This window comes from Trifolium pratense, linkage group LG2 (genome assembly GCF_020283565.1).
Source record: "Trifolium pratense cultivar HEN17-A07 linkage group LG2, ARS_RC_1.1, whole genome shotgun sequence".
NCBI lineage: Eukaryota > Viridiplantae > Streptophyta > Magnoliopsida > Fabales > Fabaceae > Trifolium > Trifolium pratense.
The window spans coordinates 71,533,412-71,555,885 of NC_060060.1; the positions used below are offsets into that span (position 1 = coordinate 71,533,412).

At 36.0% G+C, this 22,474-nt stretch overlaps 1 protein-coding gene and 1 long non-coding RNA gene across 2 annotated transcripts; one reads left to right on the forward strand and one right to left on the reverse strand.

Moving 5' to 3' along the window:
* Positions 1 to 6,195: 6,195 nt before the first annotated feature.
* Positions 6,196 to 13,549, forward strand: LOC123911209. The gene is made up of 3 exons (XR_006810401.1): positions 6,196 to 6,541; positions 8,531 to 8,584; positions 13,201 to 13,549. It is a non-coding gene; the product is annotated as an uncharacterized LOC123911209 (long non-coding RNA).
* Positions 9,469 to 10,251, reverse strand: LOC123911208. The gene is made up of 4 exons (XM_045962579.1): positions 10,111 to 10,251; positions 9,890 to 10,014; positions 9,746 to 9,815; positions 9,469 to 9,666 (listed from the first exon to the last, which is right to left on the reverse strand). Exons 1-4 carry the CDS (start codon positions 10,210 to 10,212, stop codon positions 9,529 to 9,531), a joined length of 435 nt encoding a protein of 144 aa, XP_045818535.1. The 5' UTR covers positions 10,213 to 10,251; the 3' UTR covers positions 9,469 to 9,528.
* Positions 13,550 to 22,474: the final 8,925 nt, after the last annotated feature.

Consider the following 22,474-nt stretch of genomic DNA (forward strand, 5'->3'; position numbering starts at 1 on the left):
ATACAAAAGAAAATTTAATCTATGTGAAAATCACCTATTTAGATTAAAGCAAATAGAAAAAAGATGTAAAGGGGTGATTTTGGGTAAAAAAGACCCAAAATCACCCCATTTTTTATGAAAGGAAGAGAAGAAAACTTAGAGAGACGGAGGAGCTTGTCTCTCTAAAAGAATTAGGGCCGACTCAATTTGATTAGCAATGTATTTGTTGATTTGTGAGTAAGAGAAAGTGGGTAACTGTGATGATGGTGGTGGTTGCGAAGACTCTCTCCTCCAATGATGAGTGCGCACTATCATTTCATTTTTATGAGACACTGTTTATATTAATTAAAAAAATTGAGATTTACACGGACTGTCTACAGTAAATAAATCTGCAGTGAATAATTCAATGCAGATGATCCGGCCCTTTTAAATAGGGAGGGATGTTGATATATATGGTCATTGTTCCACTTCCATGGATTGAATATTCAAACTAGAAAACAAAACGTTCTAGTGGTTTCTTCTAAAGCTAGGTTTATGTCATCAATCATGTACAATGTAGGTTCATTTGTGATAGATTGAGTTATGAAGAAGCAAAATAAGGTTATCCTTTCAACTTTCCTTTCATTTAGTCATTTAGCAATTTTAAGGTTAATAGATATAAGTGGGCTTGGGTTAGGAGATACTTTTCTTTTTCATTGGGCCAAATAAAAATTACTACTAAAACCAACTGATACTTATTTTTTTTTTTACCATTATTAGTAACTTGGTTATTACGAGCAACACACTTTTTAACAAACACACTCTCTTCTATTGGTTAAAATTTATATGGGTCCCATAAAAATTATATAGGTCCACATTTTTTTATGGGACCCATGTGAATTTCAACCAATAAAAGAGTGTGTTGGAGTGTGTTTGTTAAAGAGTGTGTTGCTAGCATTATTCTTACATGTAATATTAGTATTCTTACATGTAATATTAGTATTTGCTTAAAAAAAATGTAATATTAGTATCATGTATAAAGGTTACATAAGAATTAAATGTACCAAACGAAATACTAAAGAGTATAAAATACTTAATAATGTGAAATTAATATATTTTAGTAGTATAAAACTATCAATAGTATGTAGTTATTTGTTTAATATTATTTTATGTCTTATAAAAAATACAAAAATATAAAACTAATTAAAAACGGTCTGACCCGGTAAGCACGCCGGTTTAATGACCGGTCCGGTTCTGATTACCGTGATATAACCTCAACATATAAAATAAAAGGTAACTAGTCTAATCGGATTTAACGGTCATCGAAGCAACATTTAAATTACCCAATGAAGCAAAAGATTGAAAATAATCTTTCCCAATTTTGGTGTCAGACAAAGTCTTGGGGCAGAAGATTGAAAATACTCTAATAATCGAGAAAAATTGGTACCTTTTATGAAGCAAAAGACACCAATGCTAATTATGCAATTTTCCTCTTTCATATCAAGTTTAATTCTCAATGCAACCTGTTATAAAACAACGCAGATTAGTACATGTTAAATTTTAAAGTTGAAATAAATCAAAAATGGAAACAAAAAAGAAATGAACTTGCCTTGATAAGTGGATTAAACTGTCATCGAGATAATATTTATCATCTCAGTTTATACATCGAATAGCAATTGAACTTAATGGTCGTGAAGACAACAATTAACCATTTCATACTTTATTAAGCCAATAGCAATTAGACTTAAACTCATATAGACAACATTTAATTATCCTCAGATAATTTACATAGCCATTAGCAATTGGACTTAAGCGTCATCGAGGCAACCATAACCATATCAAAATAGCAATTGCACTTAAAGGTCATCGAACCAACATTTAACCATCCCAATATTTATTGGACATATCGAGGATCCATTTAACCATCTTAGAATTTGTTGGACTTTAACTTTAACGGTCATCAATGCAACATATAACCATCCCCAATTTATTTTACCAATAACAATGGGACTTAAAAGTCACTGAGGCAACATTTAAGCATCTCAAGATAATTTACATAGCCAATAGCAATTTGACTTGAGCATCGTCGAGATAACCATAAACATATCAAAATATCAATGACACTTAAAGGTCATGGAGCCAACATTTATTGAACATATCGAGGCAACATTTAACCATCTCAGAAATTATTGGACCTTAACGGTCATCGAGGCAGCATATAACCATACTAATATTTATATACCAATAACAATGGCACATAAAAGTCATCGAGCCAACATTAAACCATCTCAAGATAATTTACATAGTCAATACCAATTCGACTTAAGCGTCGTCGAGGCAACCATAACAATATCAAAATATCAATTGCACTTAAAAGTCATCGAGCCAACATTTATTGGACATATAGAGGCAACAAAAAAGAGGCCTGACTAGGGACGATTATTTACTTTGGTTTTTCTTAAGACTTTATTTTGGTTTATGTGGGCTACTTGTGGCCCATACATGCTAGCCCGTGTTTTAAATGGGTTTATTCGGGCTAGGCTAGAAGCAACACCCCCTCCCCTTTCCCAAACAGACCCTAAGATTTTCACAGCCACTGGATCCAGTAATCAAATTTTGAATAGCCCCTCACTTAGCTAGGTGTTCCTTCAGGGTGTGGTATTTTACCCATCAACAGAAGCATGCACCAAAAGGGAATAATGATGTGACTCGTGTGATTGCTTTCAGCAACAAATCAAATCACACTCATTCCAACAAACAAACGTGAAACAAATTAAAAGAATACTCACGCCTAACAGAAATTAAAATATATGACTGCATTGTGCTGAGGATCAATAAAGCAACTCACAGAAGCTAGCGTTTCATATATAGGACAAATGATTTTATCAAGGAACTTTGCACAACCATCATCAGCTGACCGCAGCTTCAGCTTCTCCGTGATCCAAAATAGTGTCTCCAGTTCTTTTGCCATCTGCATAAACCAATATAAGAGGGGAAATTTTAGAACTCTTCAAAAGTGACTTGAAACAACTAACTCTCAACAGGTTGGATCGAAGTGGTGGCAGGGACCACACTCCCTGAACATTTTAACGAAGAAAGTTATATAACCAGTGCCTTAATGTTTACAAGACTTTTATCCATAATACTGTGACTGGATCCATCCCAGATTACAAGCTTCATCATACACGTCAAATATTTAGCATTAAGAAAAAGGGACATAACCTAAGTAACATTCAAGCAAAAAACCACACTTTGTTCTTTCAACTGAAGAAGAAACAAATGTTTTTTGAAAACTTATTGATAAAAAACATTCAATTAAACTAAAATCTTTATTTTATGATTGAATGTTTTTTATTTCTAGTTTTTCTGTGTCTAACCTTTCGAATTCATGGGGGTTGAAGATTGAAAATACTTTAATAATAAAAAAAATGGTACCTTTTATTAAGCAAAAGACACCAATGCTAATTATGCAATTTTCCTCATTCGTATCAAGTTTAATTCTCAATGCAACCTGTTCAAAAACAACTCAGATTAGTACACGTTAACATTTAAAATTGAAAAAAAAAATCAAAAACGGAAACAAAAAGGAAGTGAACTTGCCTTGATAAGCGGAATAAACTGCCCTCGAGATACTATTTCACCATCTCAGTTTATATATCGAATAGAAATTTAACTTAATAGTCCTGAAGACAACAATTAACCATCTCATACTTTAGCCAATACCAATTAGACTTAAACTCATCGAGGCAACATTTAATCATCTCAAGATCATTTACATAGTAATTAGCAATTGGACTTAAGCTTCATCGAGGCAACCATAACCATTTCAAAATAGAGATTGCACTTACAGGTACCATCCCAAAATTTATTAGACATATCGAGGCAACATTTAACCATCTTAGAATTTATTGGACTTTAAACATCATCGAAGCAACATATAACCATCCCCAATTTATTTACCGATATCAATGGGATTTAAAAGTCACCGAGGCATTATTCAACCATCTCAGGATAATTTACATAGCCAATATCAATTGGACTTAAGCGTCGTCGAGGCAACCATAAACATATCAAAATATCAATTGCACTTAAAGGTCATGGAGCCAACATTTATTGGAGATATTGAGGCAACATTTAACCATCTCAAAAATTATTGGACCTTAACGGTCATCAAGGCAACATATAACCATCCCACAAAACCACACTTTGTTCTTTTAACTGAAAAAGAAACAAATTTTTTGAAAACTTATTGATAAAAAACAATCAAAATAAAATCTCTATTTTATGATTGAATTTTTTTATTTCTATTTTTTCTGTGTCTAAACTTTCGAATTCAAAGTATACAGACAGCTACCAGATACGATCAAAATGTATGTAAAACTTAAAATAAAATCTTACCAGAACAGTCCAACTACTAATCTTCAAAACAGGCAGGTTTAATACCTTCCTTGTGAAGCCCTAATCAATTAGAGTCTAATATTTGTCCATGTTCAGTAATCACTTGAAATATTAAAAAAAAAAAAAAAACAGATAGTCATTTTATATTTGTTCCAATTGAATGACACAGGTGACTAAATATCTGCTTCGCAAAGGCTATTTTAAACCCATCAAAACAGAGAGCACGAGAGTAACCTCAGTATATATGAGGCAAAATATCCATTTTATGAAAGAAAGAAAAATTATCAAGTTTATCTCAATTATTTGAGGAAACAGCGCTAACAAAGGCAGAGATAACCCATAAGTCAAACAGTATAATAAAAAGCTTACATGGTAGAATATATAGCAAATGCACTCAGAGAGAAACCGGACAGCTTCACCCCAAATAAGAAAATACAGAGAAACCAAAATAAGCTTCCTATCACAGTTAATTGCCTCTAAACTGCAGGGAACAAAAACCTTATCAAGCAAACTCAAAGAGAAAACTAGTTCAAAGCAAGAGACAGTTCAAGTATGCAAAACGAATTCACAGGTATCACTTGATATAGTTATCTAGCACCTTCAAGACTTCATTGATTGTTTTCTCGTCTATTTACTGCAATCATGTACTGATCGCACATATAATTATCACATACAAGAGTGGGCCTATAAAGAAGAACTCAAAGGATGAACAGGCCTCTTGCATGTAACAAACCATAACCTACCAAATGGGTGACAAATTCTCACAACTTTTAGTAATTTCCAATTTCAAAGTAAAACTAAACGCTTTTTATGCATCAAAAAACAAACAACTTAAATGTATGAAGCTCTCTGATCCTATAAGCAAACATAACGCTAGTTTTGCAGTCTTGCTCATGCATTGAAAGTCAGATCCATACACAAACAATTAAAGGAACCAACGAATACATAATATGAATAAAAATTGCAAATCTATTTAAGATGTACAAACAGTGAAGAACAAAATTCTATCCCTGGAATGGAAAGCCACTTTCTAGATCACCGCTCAAACAAAAAAAAAATTGGGCCAATATTTTTTGGGCCGGTTCCTTACATTATCTTTCTGCATACAAGAAAAATATTAAACATGGTTAGTATAAAGAATCCTAATAGCATAATGTTTTTCAATATTAACTTGAAAGTGAATTTAGATTCAAAGATAACGCAAAGCGTAGTTCATATATTGGCAACGGTATCATAACCAACCACAATTACTGCCGCATCAACCAGAAAACTATCTCAATATCGAGGTTTACCGCAAGGGATTGCAATTCAGAAACCATGAAACTAAGTTATATATTTAATCGATTTTCAACAATTGATTTTTCAAGAAAAGATCAAACAATTAGCGTCTAAGAAGACAGAGATTTCGAGATACATTGCAATTCTGGTTATTCTCTATATTTCCAAGTGCTTTGTCGGTTCCCAATCCCAAATACGAAAGTGAATCGAATAGAATTGATGAACGAATTACATAATCTATGAATTGAAGTTTGTTAACTAGGGTTAGAGAAACGAGCAACGAGTGCGAAACGAAGAAGCGAAAGATGAATTTGGTTAAGAAGTTGGAAAATGAGCAACAAAATGAAGAGAATGAATTGAAACAAGGTGAGAGTGAACAGAAATTGCAGAAAATAGGGTTTTTGGACTTTAAAGTTTAAACGAGCCGTGGGTTTGTGTGAATTTGAAAGCGAGAGATTGAGAGAAGCCAGAAAGACACATCCGGTTTGACGTGTTTTAGTTTGGGTTGGGTAAATTAAATGGCAAATTCTCCGGTGCAGGATGGGTTTTTTGCTGCACCGGTACGCACAAATGACAAATTGCCATGTGGATGTGTTGCTTTTATGCCTTTCGACCCCACCAATGAGCCTTGGGTGGATTTTACCAAAACGCCCCCTTACTTACTTTGCAACTTCTGATTAACCTTCCCTCTAATTAATCACCTCCCCTTAAATTATCACCTTCCCTCTAATTTATTTACAAAAAAAAATAGGAGCTTGCTTCGTGGATCTGTTTCGACTTTGCTCATCTCCTTCACGACACAATCAAAAGTTCTTCAAATTCAAACCCAGCTTCGTGGATCTGCTTCTTCTTCAACCCCAGCATTTTCGAGCTCGGTTCCTCGGTTACGGATCTCTCGCTATTACAGGTTTGTTTTATTTGTTTCACTGTTACGGATCTATCTATAAGAGTAATTTCTGCAATATCTCTATATAATTTGTTAGTTTGGGTTTGATTTTCCGCACTTGTGCCGTTTTACTTTATCGTAATACTGGAGATATTTGGTGAGTTCAAATGAAAGATTACACTATGAATAGATTAAAAACGAATTATTTAAAAAGTCGCGTGTTTAAAAACGAAATTTTCTACATATAATTTTCCTGAATAATTTGTGGTCGGTTGTTGTTCAAATCCAATTAATATGGTTGAGTGGGGAATAAATATGCACCAAGACAATAAACGGTGCACTTGAGAGGTTAGTGTAAATTAAAAACCAGTTAGTGGGAACTTGAGTGGTTTAAGGGAAGTAAATACTAGTGGGAACTGGGAAGTGAAAAAAAATTAGTGGGAAGGAAATACTGGTCAGTGAGAAGTTATTGTTGACAAACTTTCAAATTCATTTCATGCGTATATAAAACCCACATACACTTAGGCTAATTTCACTCATTCTTGTTTACGCGAAAAAATCTTTCTTTCTTTTATTCTACTATATCCTACCTTACTCTCATTTTAATATCATGGGTTCTTCTTCTCATTCTTCTCCTTGTCCATGAAAAGTTTGCTAGTTGAAGAGGATTTCTTGTTTCTTTTAGAAACCCCAGGTATGATCGATCGCTTTCGCTCTTTAATTAGTGAAATTAAAGAGATTACTGATCTATCAACAGATCAAAAATCTTTCTTGCACATGGCAGAGATGTTTTATTCTCTGCTTGCTTCCGATAAACCCTTGTTTCTTGCTGTTTGGTCTGAAAATGATGAAATCCAAAACGAGTGGCTTATTTTGATCGACAAAACAAAGACTGCTCGGGAGAATGTCAAAGTGTGGAGTTCCACGTACAAAGTTTACCGCGAAGAGGAGCGGTCACTTGATAAAAATCTGAACAAATTTTGGAAAAGTTGTCCTCTCTTTGGAAAAGAAAGAGAGAAGAGGAATTTGGACAATGATATACGGGATGTGATGAATCAATTGCATCCTCTTAAGAAACGGATGGCAGAAGTCCAAGGGGCTATTGCAGATGCTTTGGTGAGACTTCAAGACCGAAGTTGCATCTTAGGCTGTTTTGAAGGGAAGATGGATGACCTGTAAGTTTACAAGCTTAAAATTAGTAAACTAGAAGAAATCATGCACCACAAGTACTTGTGATTACAGGAAGCGTGGGATAAGCTTAGGACTTTTGGCCACCTTATGTAATTTACAATAATTTATTATTAATCTTCAGTCTTATTTTTATGTTAATTTATTTTAAAGATTTATGTTAATTTATTTTAAATATTTCAATCTTATTTTTATCCCAACACACCTTCAATCTTATGTAATATTCTCTGTCAGTCAACCTAAAACCAAAGAACAAAGTGTCTCGTACAGGTTACATGAATTTTAAGGTCGTTAAGCCAATCCCTTAAAATCGCACTAAATTTGTACTAAATTTGTACAAGAATATTATGTTGGGGTCGTGGGCACTGGTAGCTTAATTCACTTTGATGTAAGGTGGTTAAGTTCACATTGGATTTAATATTTTAATTAAGTTCACTTTGACATGATTTGTGTATTACTCCCTCTTTTTGCAATCCCTTAAAACTGTTCTTTTTTATTTTCAATCTGCAGTTGTTGTCGTTCATTTTACCTGGTTTTTGTCGTTCATTCAGCCCGTTTTTGAAGGGTGTTGTTGACTTTACCTGGTTATGTTCACTTTGATGTAAGGTGGTTAAGTTCACATTGGATTTAATATTTTAATTAAGTTCACTTTGACATGATTTGTGTATTACTCCCTCTGTTTGCAATCCCTTAAAACTGTTCTTTTTATTTTCAATCGGCAGTTGCTGTCATTCATTTTACCTGGTTTTTTGGTTCCTTCTATATACTTATGCATACTGTGTGGTAGTTACCATCATGGCTTGTGTATTTCTATTTTCACAGGTTGTGCCAGCGTAGAGCTTTAGAGAATGAGTAGGGCAATCGTCAAAATACCAGGTACATGTAGTTATTATTTTATAAGGCCATTTTAAAGTCTTAGCTAAAATGCAATTATAGGGTCTAGTTCTAATCATTATAGTTGTTGAATAAGTTGTAATACACGCGAATATACATAGAAACATGCTGCCATGTACACCTGTTTATTTTTTATATATGCTAAGATGTGCTAATACATTAAGCAAGACTGAAAATAATTAGGAAGCTTTTCCAAATTGAATTCCAGATGCTTAATGAATAGGAGTTGATAATTGCGCTCAACCTGACTTTGTTTTGAAAACAATTTCACCGTTGCTTATCGGGGGATAAAGTAAAGGCCCAACTTGCATAAAGCACAGTAAGGGACAACATTATCCGCCTGCTACCCGGGCCCATGAAAACAAAAATCTTATAAAATTACACAATTAAGATACAATATAATACATTTTTAAATTTATAAATATTGGCGGAAAAAAAGAACCACACGCACGATCCCACCACTCCATTACCATAGAACGTGGAGAATAGGGACTTCAGAGGCAAAACTGTCACTCCCAGAGGCCTATATATATCGCATAGAAGCAAGTATACACTAGACACCACACATCAGTACCAGAACCCACAACTAACCAGCAAAATATAACATTCAAATTGTAACCATAAAATTAGAACATTCTAATTGTACCATAATACATAGAGATTCAAATTGTACCATAATAAATAATACAGCAGCAACATCAGTACCAAAACCCACAGCTAACCCACTGCAACATTAGTACCATAAATTGTACCATAATACATAATCCGACCATTGTCCAAATCATACAAAACCCACAGCTAACCCACTGCAAAATCAGTACCATAAATTGTACCATAATACATACCAAAAAACATAACCTTTCAAGTTGTCCCATAATACATAATCCGACCATTGTCCAAATCATACATTGTACAAATCATACAAATTACACCCCTTTACGCAATGATGATCTTTTCTTGCGCGCATTGAAATCTTCAGCATTCTGCATTACGATTGACTTGTGTTTATTATATGGCGCCAACACCAAATCAATCGCAATCTGCAGTCTGGATCCATTGTCCACCTATACAAACCGATAAAAACTTAAAACTCTACAATATACAAAACTCTAAATTCAGAATCTACTGTGTAATGTTTCGTACCTCCACTTTGTATCCTTCCTCCTCCTTTGCAGATGTCATCCAAAGGATGACGAAGACTGCACAGTCATTCCTACAATATATCTTCGTATTTAGAGTCTTGAATGGATGTACTTTTATAAAAATGTAGTTTATATAACCGCTTACGAGTTAATGCCCTGTGAACCAGCGGCACTGGGGAAAGACATGTGAAAATGCGACACCAGTGGCCTAGGTGTGCTCGGATTGTCGTAAAATATGCCACTTTGCAGCATTCCCTCCATAAACAGCGCCTGGCCAAAATAATTTCTTACAACACTATTAATTTGTATAATTCGTATATTATCATAGTACTAATATACAGTTGGAGACAAGTGACCGAATTTCACCATAGTTTTTATGCTCCGCGTTATGTTGTGGGAAGACTTTGTCATGGGGAAAGAGTCAAGGTAGGTCAATTTCTCCTTCTCAAAATCAATGACTAACAGCATCCAGTGTGGGCCACACGTTGAGTCGTGGAAAGGTATGAAAACCTTTATAATAAATACAAAACATATTATAAAAAACAATGATGAATTGATGGGTATTATCCCATACAAATGCTCTTTGTAAGTTTGTGTGTTAGTGTATTACCTTTGACAGTTTGTCGGCCTTTCCCATGAATGCCTTAAAGTGCTTCTTGGCCACTGTTGTGTGGGAGCACTCCCAGGACAGAATATATTGCTGTGACGCATTACAGTTATTTTTTAAAATCAGCAAAAAAATTATTAAAAAGGGCATTAATGTACGAGTATAGAAAGACCACAATAGAAATACCAGGAAACATCCAGGCAATATAAAGTGGACAGCACCGATAAACTAACGCGAAAAGCAAAACAAAAGCTATATTTTGCTTTTAAAATCTAATTTATAAGTTTTACTGAGAATGTTAGTAGTATACCGAAAACGTTGTTGGGAGATACCAGCAATTTGCATTTGACATTGATTGTCTGGCCGTGTGCGTCATCATGCACGCTGCCAGACTGATGATCTGCAGCATAATATTCTCGGTTAGAATCTGAACAAATAATAATAATAATAATAATAATAATAATAATAATAATATTCTCGGTAATGACATTTAGTTAATAATATTACCTCGTCATCAACCAGTTGCTTGGGGATCAAACAGTTCATCTTTTGCCTGGTTGCTTGACAGTACCCATTCTCGGGACTGATAAAAACATCATTCCTGTATAGCAAACTTATGTTATGTTACTAATGAATATGAAACAATAATTCGATCCCATTTAAATTAAATTCAAAATGAATATTTCCATTCGGTCGTTCAAAAACATCACTCACTCGCTAATGTGTTGGCTTTTTCTTCGGTGGAACATGTAGGTTGCTATTTGGGTCTCTTCCTCAGTCAGGTACATGTCGTTGGTCAGCTTAAATGTATTACCCAGCCACTGTATAAAAAACATTGGCACAATTAGTTACGCATTGTTGACTTACTATGAGCACAATAGTTTCAGCTACAAGTTGTTGACTTACTGGGGGCACATGGGTTTTCCCGAAAGAGATGACATTGCCATGCTTTTTTGACGGGTTTATGTTAAACCCAGTTCGCGTGCATGTTGCCTTTACGGGCCCTCTGTTTTTTTTGCAATTAGCTGGCGCTCCGAACAGTTTGCTTCCATTGTTCCCTGCCTCTTCTTCTGGTTTCATTACCTCCTTAGCCTTCCTTTTCTTTTTTCCTGTTCCTGAGACTTCCTTTGCGTTGTTCTGCGCCGCGGTTTGGAGTATGGTTTCTTTCAGCTCCGTAAACGATTCTTTCATCGTTTCTTTCATACTTTCAAATCCATGCTCCAAAACATCTATCCTTCCCCTCAAATCCTGTTTAGATGTGTAATTGCACTTAAGGCATTAGCTAAATGGTTACATGTAATGAATTGTGATATTGTTTAAATTCATGTACAAAGTTCATCCAGAAATGTCATACATTGCTCTTTTTTGAATCTTTATTCTTTTCTATGAGAGCGCTCCAATCAACAGATTCCTTTTCATTAACCGGACACCTTGGATCTTGTTACGTGAATTTTAACTTATTAGATCAACAAAATGGTTGCCGGCAGTAACATAAGGATGAACAACAGCATAGAACAGCATATGTAGAGTTCATCTGGAAATTTACCCCAACGCGTGTTTTTGTCTCTTTTATGCGTTTTCTGTGATTAATCCATATCGTGTCCCCTAGTCTTCGACCCTATTCATCGTGTCGTTTAACTTATAAGATAAGATTAACATAATTTTACTAGCAGAAACATTAATGGCACCAACATTAATTTCCTAAGATTCGTGTGCACAGTTCATCAAGAATATTCATACCTGGTATGTTGTTGCTTTGTTTTCCTGTTCCGTGTCATTACTCTGGTCATCTGATGGCATCTCATCTTCTTGATATTTTAAACCCTGTTCACAGTGTCGTTTAACTTATAAAATTGTCAAAAATCGCTACAAAGATTCGTCAAACAAATCGTAAATTTCATACACAGTGTTTTTTGTCATCAGCCCATTTGTTGGCCACCGCCTCACTATCTTTACTTGTACCCTGTTTTCCATGTCATTTAACTTGTAAGATTTTTAACTTATAATATAAGTTTGTCTAAAACGGCTACAAAAAATCGTTAGACAAAGGATCGTAAATTTCATACATAGTGTTTTCCGGATTCTTTCTTCTGTTTTTTATCATCGGTCCATTTGCTGGCCACCGCCTCGCTATCTTTACTTGTACGCTGTTTTCCATGTCATTTAACTTGTAAGATTTTTAACTTATAATATAAGTTTGTCTAAAACGGCTACAAAAAATCGTTAGACAAAGGATCGTAAATTTCATACACGGTGTTTTCCGGATTCTTTCTTCTGTTTTTTATCATCGGTCCATTTGCTGGCCACCGCCTCGCTATCTTTACTTGTACCCTGTTTTCCATGACATTTACCTTGTAAGATTGATTAACTAAATGGTTGATAGGAAAAATAGTATAATATTGTTAAAATTGGTTTGCAAATTCATCCAGAAATTTACCCTATCCATGTTTAGGGTGTCATTTAAATTGTAAGATTGTCTAAAATGATTACAAAGTATATTAAATTTCATACATGTTTCTTGTATATTCTGGTGTGCAACCATTCCTCATCTTTTCCATGACATTCGTTGACTTGATTTAACTGTTTTTGTCCGCTGTGTATTCCATTTATATACATGTAAATAGTCAGTATTGTAATGCAAGACAACCCTGAATGCACACTGGTTTTTTCCCTGTAGAAAGATAGGTAAGAACCTGTAAAACATATTAATATGATGTGTACCTGGATGATACGTTCACTGGATTTGTTGCTGTTCCAGCTTCTTGAAATGTAAATGATTTCTTTGCTTTTGGCGGAGTTGGGGTTGCGGCAACTGCCTCGTCGTCTGAGTCGTTAAATGTTTCATGTAGGTTTGATTTGCTTTGTGAAACTAGAGGATCATGGGGTGAGTATATCGTCTTATTTTGGAGGGGTGAAGTAGCTGATTGGCCATCCGAAGAATACATTGCAAGTTTGATCAAGGTGACTGTTACTTGGTAGGAGGATGTGATTTTAAGACAAGTATGGTCACTTGTGGGTGTGATTTATATATCATTTCATCTCACTTCAACCTTAGTTTATGCCTAATGGCTAACTGCAGTTAGTGCTCGGTTAGTGTATGTAAATAATGTAAATTGAGGTTGTAATGTAGTTATGTAATTTAGAGTAGCATAGTTAGATGGTACGTATTAGTTTAGTTGGATTATGGTACGTATTAGTTTAGTTGGATTATATGGCATTAGATGGTAATGTAATCAGTTTAATTGAAATGGTATTAGTTTGACTTGGTTTATTCTTATTTTAGTTTGATAGCATATGATAACACTTTACCAACTTTGCATTTAATGCAAAGTATCTTAGTAGGGATTTACAATTCCTCAATGTAGACATGTTGCAAGACAGGATTTTGCTGGGCGCTGTCCTTTGCTGCATAAAAGGGGGGTACATGTTGCTGCTTGTATTTAATGCAGAATAGTGAAACTATGGTTTGGTGAAGGGTTATGATTAGCTGCACTCCAGATTGCAGGGAGGTGCAGTCACTAACACTCATCTTGGAAAAAAATGTTCTGATATGTAAATTTTTTTCGGCAATGCTAAATGGCACGACTTGCACTGTCGTTGGATTTGCATGACACGCTAGTTCCGTTATTATTTTTTCATATACTGTTGTATGAAAGTATTATATTATTATATAATCCGTAGTAAGTGTTAACGTGATAAATTGATAATTGTTAGTTTACCATCAAATATTTCAAACAAAATATTCGTCCAAGTTAAATATACTTTTTAAAATAAAAAAATTGTCCCCGTGATTATAGTTACTTAGTTAGTAGAGATATTGCATGTAAAATGTAGGACCGAGGAGTAATAATGTATATGGTTATCAATGATAGGTCCAAACATTTCACGACAAACACTGTAGTGCAATTAAGCATTTTTCGTTTTTTTTTTTTTGTTACCGGAACACTTTGGAAAAAAATGTTCAGGTATATAAATTTTTTCTTTTTTTTAAACACACTTTTCTAAACATCCCTACACACTTTTTTTCAAAGTGTTCAGGTAAAAAAAAATTATATATCAGAATACTTTTTTCCAAAGTGTTCCGGTAACCAGGGACGGAGGCACTTGGAGGAGAATGGGGGCACCGGCCTGCACAAAGGTTTGGAAAAAAAATTTATAGTATATATGGCTAGATAGCCTAGATCACATTCATGTATCATCCATGAAAAAGTTGTTACATGAATCTAAAAGTTGTGTTCATTTCCATCCATTCACTACACAAGTACTGAGTACATACTTTATATATTTTTTAGTCCATGTCATTAGTTTTAGTTAAAAAACTAATGGCAAATGCTAGTGCCCCGGACACTATTTAAGATCTTAAATAGTAAATATTAATATAATTTTTATAGAAATTTATAAAGTCGACGCATTGGAAAATCGTTAGCAAGACCGAAAACTAAAATGGTAAATAAGTAAATTGTATAATTAACTTTTTAAAATTTAAAAAAAAATAAAAAATACTTGTTTTTTCTAATGTGAAATTTACTACTTTTTGGCTTGCTTAACATATTGTGTATCCATTGATATATTTACTTTTAAAGTTATATTTGATCGATATTACCCGTGACAACTGCAACCGTCGATATTACTCTTCGCTCTTTGTTATTCTTTCTTCTCCTTATTTTGCAGGAGAGTTTTTTAAGTAGTTGGATTATCATAAGAAGCTTTAACTACATCAAGATAAGATTCATTAGCAATGCCAAACTTCGAATTTGTCCGATCTCTTAACAATATTGTTAAACAGTTTTTTAAAAATACAAAGCTTTCGTTAATTTCTTTGAAATATTGATCTGGTCAAATTGTTACTGGGATATTGTTTTGGTACCCAGCTACCTTTGTTAGGTCAGCTTAGAGACAATTTTTTTCAAAGACAACATTGAGCATAATTTTTCAAGCAAATAAACTATGGTCACATTATGTTTCTCAACACATACCATAAACTATGGTAAAGTTCATGCAGACATAAGCATTGTACAGATTACAAATAACATTATGCATACAAAGATAACAAACTTCATGCGACTCTTGTTTGATTTGTACTCCCCATGGATCTCACTAGCCTACACATATAATAAAAAAAGAAGAACATCAGTAAATATACTATGAGAATAAATAAATATATAAATAAATAAATTGAATTGCTTTTGACGCAAAGTAGCCCAAATCGGTCATAAGGGCTCATAAGCATTAATGACACGTGGCACATGATTGATCTAAGGGCTCATAAGCATTGAAAGTCACCTACCTTTAATGGGCTAAAATTAGAGAATATATTGGTCCCGTTTTTGTTCAGTTTGGAAACGGTGCCACATGCACCGATAATGCTGCTCTTACTGTTACTGACGTTATGATGCTTTTGCACTATTCTAATACTGACGTTAGAATGATTGAACTGCGAAAGCAGTGCGCAGTGACGGCAACTCAGTCAGAGCAATTGAAAGACTGGTAGACAGTAACCAGATACTGGAGAGAGAGAGAGAGAGAGAGAGAGAGGGGGCACGTGAACAAGTAGGACAAGTGACTAACTACTTGGTCAAAGGGAAAGGGTTCTCTCCAGTGGGACACAAATACCATTACTTTTCCAATTTTTTACTTTTCCACTTGCATATAACTACTAGCTCTAACTGCTTGGTTTGTCTTCAAGCTGGAATAAACAGTGCACACCTATGTTGCATGGGTACTCCATTTTAGACCGAGTACCGGTACCGGATACGTACCGGGTACCGGTACGCGTATGGTACTCCCCCGGTACGCACCGACGTCGTACCTAAGGAAGAACAAACAAGATGAAGAAAAAATGAGGAAAGGTGAGAGGAAGACCTCTATGGGTTAGGGGAAGGCCTGAAGATGTCGAGGATGGGTGAAAGGTTTTTTCATTTCAACACAAACAACATAAAAACCATATACCTTGTTGTGAGGACAAATTGCTTCATTTGCATGGTATTCGTGAATAACCCAGTTGTTTTTTTCATGAAGAGAAGTATAGAAAAGAACAGTATTTTTTCTACAAATAACATTGTTAGTGTGTCTTTTTTATTGATTATACAGCCTTTGCCGCTAATCTTCCAATAACCACCCGTTGCTTTTCCATCACACCTTGTAATTTTGTTCATCTTCATCAAATCAAGACAAGTAAAGAAAAATCCTTCTTTCTCATCTGATTTCATCTTCAACTTTGCTGTAACATATCACATTTATATAAACACAAGAATGAGAAAAATAAAAGATAAAAAAACCACCATTTCATATATAACCCCATTAAACAAGAAAAAAAATGTTGTAGAAAATTAATGACATATACCTGGTAATTCTGATGGTGCAAAGTTGAGAAGATGAATATGAGCTATGTTGTCGACCATAAAATCATCACAAAATTATTTGTGTTTCAAGTAGTAATTTACGAGTTCTTCATCACTTGTGTAAAATATATACCCTATTATAGATTTTGTTGTTGTCATTGAAGTTTTATAAGGTATGATTTGCAAATCTAAGGAAGATGAAGAATGGGTGGAACCAAAAGAAGAACAAACAAGATGAAGAAAAAATGAGGAAAGGTGAGAGGAAGACCTCTATGGGTTAGGGGAAGTCCTGAAGATGTCGAGGATGACTGAAAGGTGAGAGGAAGACCTCTATGGGTTATGGGAAGGCCTGAAGATGTCGAGGATGGCTGAAAGGTGAGAGGAAGACCTCTATGGGTTAGGGGAAGGCCTGAAGATGTCGAGGATGACTGAAATGTGAGAGGAAGACCTCTATGGGTTAGGGGAAGGCCTGAAGATGTCGAGGATGGCTGAAAGGTGAGAGGAAGACCTCTATGGGTTATGGGAAGGCCTGAAGATGTCGAGGATGGCTGAAAGGTGAGAGGAAGACCTCTATGGGTTAGGGGAAGGTCTGAAGATGTCGAGGATGGCTGAAAGGTGAGAGGAAGACCTCTATGGGTTAGGGGAAGGTCTGAAGATGTCGAGGATGGCTGAAAGGTGAGAGGAAGACCTCTATGGGTTAGGGGAAGGCTTGAAGATGTCGAGGATGACTGAAAGGTGAGAGCAAGACCTCTATGGGTTATGGGAAGGCCTGAAGATGTCGAGGATGGCTGAAAGGTGAGAGGAAGACCTCTATGGGTTATGGGAAGGCCTGAAGATGTCGAGGATGGCTGAAATGTGAGAGGAAGACCTATATGGGTTAGGGGAAGGCCTGAAGATGTCGAGGATGGCTGAAAGGTGAGAGGAAGACCTCTATGGGTTATGGGAAGGCCTGAAGATGTCGAGGATGGCTGAAAGGTGAGAGGAAGACCTCTATTGGTTAGGGGAAGGCCTGAAGATGTCGAGGATGGCTGAAATGTGAGAGGAAGACCTTTATGGGTTAGGGGAAGGCCTGAAGATGTCGAGGATGGCTGAAAGGTGAGAGGAAGACCTCTATGGGTTAGGGGAAGGCCTGAAGATGTCGAGGATGGCTGAAATGTGAGAGGAAGACCTATATGGGTTATGGAAAGGCCTGAAGATGTCGAGGATGGCTGAAAGGTGAGAGGAAGACCTCTATGGGTTAGGGGAAGGCCTGAAGATGTCGAGGATGGCTGAAATGTGAGAGGAAGACCTATATGGGTTAGGGGAAGGCCTGAAGATGTCGAGGATGGGTGAAAGGTGAGAGGAAGACCTCTATGGGTTATGGGAAGGCCTGAAGATGTCGAGGATGGCTGAAATGTGAGAGGAAGACCTATATGGGTTAGGGGAAGGCCTGAAGATGTCGAGGATGGCTGAAAGGTGAGAGGAAGATCTCTATGGGTTAGGGGAAGGCCTGAAGATGTCGAGGATGGCTGAAATGTGAGAGGAAGACCTATATGGGTTAGGGAAAGGCCTGAAGATGTCGAGGATGGCTGAAAGGTGAGAGGAAGACCTCTATGGGTTATGGGAAGGCCTGAAGATGTCGAGGATGGCTGAAATGTGAGAGGAAGACCTATATGGGTTAGGGGAAGGCCTGAAGATGTCGAGGATGGCTGAAAGGTGAGAGGAAGACCTCTATGGGTTATGGGAAGGCCTGAAGATGTCGAGGATGTCTGAAAGGTGAGAGGAAGACCTCTATGGGTTAGGGGAAGGCCTGAAGATGTCGAGGATGGCTGAAATGTGAGAGGAAGACCTCTATGGGTTAGGGGAAGGCCTGAAGATGTCGAGGATGGCTGAAAGGTGAGAGGAAGACCTCTATGGGTTAGGGGAAGGCCTGAAGATGTCGAGGATGGCTAAAATGTGAGAGGAAGACCTATATGGGTTAGGGAAAGGCCTGAAGATGTCGAGGATGGCTGAAAGGTGAGAGGAAGACCTCTATGGGTTATGGGAAGGCCTGAAGATGTCGAGGATGGCTGAAAGGTGAGAGGAAGACCTCTATGGGTTAGGGGAAGGCCTGAAGATGTCGAGGATGGCTGAAATGTGAGAGGAAGACCTATATGGGTTAGGGGAAGGCCTGAAGATGTCGAGGATGGGTGAAAGGTTTTTTCATTTCAACACAAACAACATGAAAACCATATACCTTGTTGTGAGGACAAATTGCTTCAATTGCATGGTATTCGTGAATAACCCAGTTGTTTTTTTCATGAAGAGAAGTATAGAAAAGAACAGTATTTTTTCTACAAATAACATTGTTAGTGTGTCTTTTTTATTGATTATACAGCCTTTGCCGCTAATCTTCCAATAACCACCCGTTGCTTTTCCATCACACCTTGTAATTTTGTTCATCTTCATCAAATCAAGACAAGTAAAGAAAAATCCTTCTTTCTCATCTGATTTCATCTTCAACTTTGCTGTAACATATCACATTTATATAAACACAAGAATGAGAAAAATAAAAGATAAAAAAACACCATTTCATATATAACCCCATTAAACAAGAAAAAAAAATGTTGTAGAAAATTAATGACATATACCTGGTAATTCTGATGGTGCAAAGTTGAGAAGATGAATATGAGCTATGTTGTCGACCATAAAATCATCACAAAATTATTTGTGTTTCAAGTAGTAATTTACGAGTTCTTCATCACTTGTGTAAAATATATACCCTATTATAGATTTTGTTGTTGTCATTGAAGTTTTATAAGGTATGATTTGCAAATCTGAGGAAGATGAAGAATGGGTGGAACCAAAAGAAGAACAAACAAGATGAAGAAAAAATGAGAAAAATTATTTTGAAATCAGGTTGTAGACTTATATGTTGAATAATTATTAGATACACTCTAGATATATCAATCTACCAATGTATCTAAAAAATAATTTTTATTAGACTCCTCATGTTTAGCATTATTATTAATTAATAATTTTTTAATAAAAAATGATGCAAATATAAGGTTAAAATATCAGCAGCGGCCCAGTTATATACCCGGCCCAGTTACATACCCGGCCCAGTTATTATGTGACATATCTTTTAAAGTCAAAACCCTAAATTTATTCCACTTCTTCAGACCCTCTCCCTTTTAATCGTCTTCTTCCTCTAATTTTTTCTCTCCGCTCTCCTCATAAAAGCTTTCGTGCTCCAGAATTTGTGACTTATGGAAGGTAATCGAATCAACAATCGAAGATGCGGCGGTAGCAGAAACGAAAGCAATAATTCCCAATCTCATTCTTCCATGTCTGTACCTTCGTCGTCAGTTTCTCGCCGGGGAAGATTGTGTCGTTGCGGCTTTCATACTATACTTTTGACTGCAAAAAAGGGTATTCATGCAGGGAGACAGTTCTGGAGGTGTCCATTTTGGATGGTAGTAATTTACAATTAAATTAACTTTTGTGCGATTTTTTATTTTAATTTTTTCTCAATACTTTTATGTTATGGATTATTGTTGCTAGATGCCAACCACATGTAATATGTTTATTTGGGTTGATGAAGAAGATGAGATCTTTGATGTTGATGAAGTTGACGATGGCAGAATTGATGCACTGTCAAAGTTTTTTTTAGGGGTTATTGAAGATGGAAGGAAGAAAACTGAAGAAGTTGAAAAGAAATTTAATGATCAGAGGATGACGGTCAAAATTGTAGTGACTTTATTGGTGTTGTCTATGTTAATGAATGTTGTGTTTCTAATGAACTGCTAGTATTAAGTGTTTTAGTCATTGTAATTGCCAGTTTATGTGAACTGTTATAAGTGTTTGTAATTGTGTACTTAGTGTTTGTAATTGTGTATTTGTGTAAGTGTTTGTAACTGTGTTTGTAAGTGTTTGGACTTAGTGTTAAGTGTGTATTTGTTAAGTGTTTGAAATTGTTCTCCTAATCTCATTATCTCATTAATTAATTACTGTTTTTTTCTTTTTCAGAATGGTTAATTAAGTTAAATAAACATTCGAAGGCTTAATTAACTAAAAGTAATACTATTTTTTGACAAAAAATGTTTTTTTATTTTAAAAAAGGTTTGGTCTCCCCCGCACACACTTCAATTGTTATGGACCATTGGATCAATTGTGTGGTTCAACCAGCACCATGTTTCCATTTTTATTTTTATTTTAAATTTTAAAAAAGAAATAAAAAGGATATGTGACATGATATCAATGGTTGGATTAATCGGATGGACTGAAACAATTGAAAGGCAGGTGCAGTCCCGCAATAAAGTTAGAGGACAGCAGTCAGGCAAACCATCCACTTCCTATGCACATTTACGAAGTAGGTGAAAGGTTAAGGAAGTTTGGGGTGGGACCCATCACCAAAAACGATTTCACTTTCACACAAACTGGTGGTACAGGTCACAGGTACTGCACACCAGTTACTTTTGGAACTAGAAAGTACTTGTACTTTAAAATGGACTTGTTACTATTTGTCACAATATGCACTAGTACAATTTGACTTGTTAGACACAAGTCATAATTCTCACCACTTTAAAGGCCAAACACTAGATATGCCCTACTTTATAAGGGTATAAAAGCTATAATAGCGGCTCCTATTTATATCAAAATTAGTGTCCGAACCCGGTACGGGTAGTCGGGCTTTCAGTCCGGGCCGATTTATTTTATTCTTATTTATATTTTTATTTTTTTTTATTTCTAGTGCTCAAATTCATCCACTACCTACGAGTTTCTCGCGTGTCATATTTTTACTCACCCGCTACCTACGAATTTCTCGCGCGCACTATTATTACTCATCCCGCTACGTACGAGTTTCTCGTGCGCCCTATTTTTATTCATCCACTACGTACGAGTTTCTCGCGCGCCCTATTTTTACTCATCCGCTACCTACGAGTTTCTCGCGCCCTATTTTTACTCATCCGCTACCTACGAGTTTCTCGCGCCCTATTTTTACGCATCCGCTACTTACGAGTTTTTCGTGTGTCATATTTTTACTCATCCGCTACCTACGAGTTTCTCGCGCCCTATTTTTACTCATCCGCTACATACGAGTTTCTCGCGCCCTATTTTTACGCATCCGCTACCTATTTTTAACAATATTTTTAAAATATTAGGCCTATCCGTTTGTCTTTCGGTAAAGATTTTATGTAGTTTAAAAACATAATTTTTGCGCTTTAATTGACCACGACTATTCATGTGAAATTCGGCAATGTAGATTGAACTCGAATTTTTGTCGGTATAACGATAGTTGCAGATGATCTAAATCCGACGGATCAAACCATACCCACACTATAATGGAGCAACGAATTGCCACATGATTGATCGAACGGACAAGAATGGATCAAAGTCACCTTGACTTTCCCACGTGACAGTCATGTATAGCCACATGATTGATCGAACGGACAAGAATGGATCAAAGTCACCTTGACTTTCCCAGGTGACAGTCATGTAATCCCCTCCCACAAATATTATCGGTTATGGTGACACAAACAAAACAAGTCTCTTACTACTGTGCTATACTAGTATTTGGTTACCATAATTGAAAGGAGTAAGGCGCTCCTCCCTAGTCACACGCCATTCCCCACCAATGAATCACTCTCTGAAGATTTGAAAAGACACCACCAAAACACATTATCCAACACAAGTGCACAGAAACCCCTTCAAGTTCAACCTACTGCACATAGCAACAGAACCAGAAGACAAACGTGCACTTTCCTGGTTTGCCCTACTCCAACTCGCCACCTCTACTGTACGACGCTGCTCTCAGCAGTGA

Bases quoted from the DNA above. Each gene is read 5' to 3' on its own strand.
- LOC123911208 (XM_045962579.1), bottom strand. From the start codon at position 10,212: ATGCTGTTAGTCATTGATTTTGAGAAGGAGAAATTGACCTACCTTGAC. The intron at 10,015-10,110 runs GTGAAATTCGGT...TATTTTGGCCAG, and splicing joins CGCGGAGCATAAAAACTATG to GCGCTGTTTATGGAGGGAAT. The intron at 9,667-9,745 runs GTACGAAACATT...CGGTTTGTATAG, and splicing joins AGGAAGGATACAAAGTGGAG to GTGGACAATGGATCCAGACT.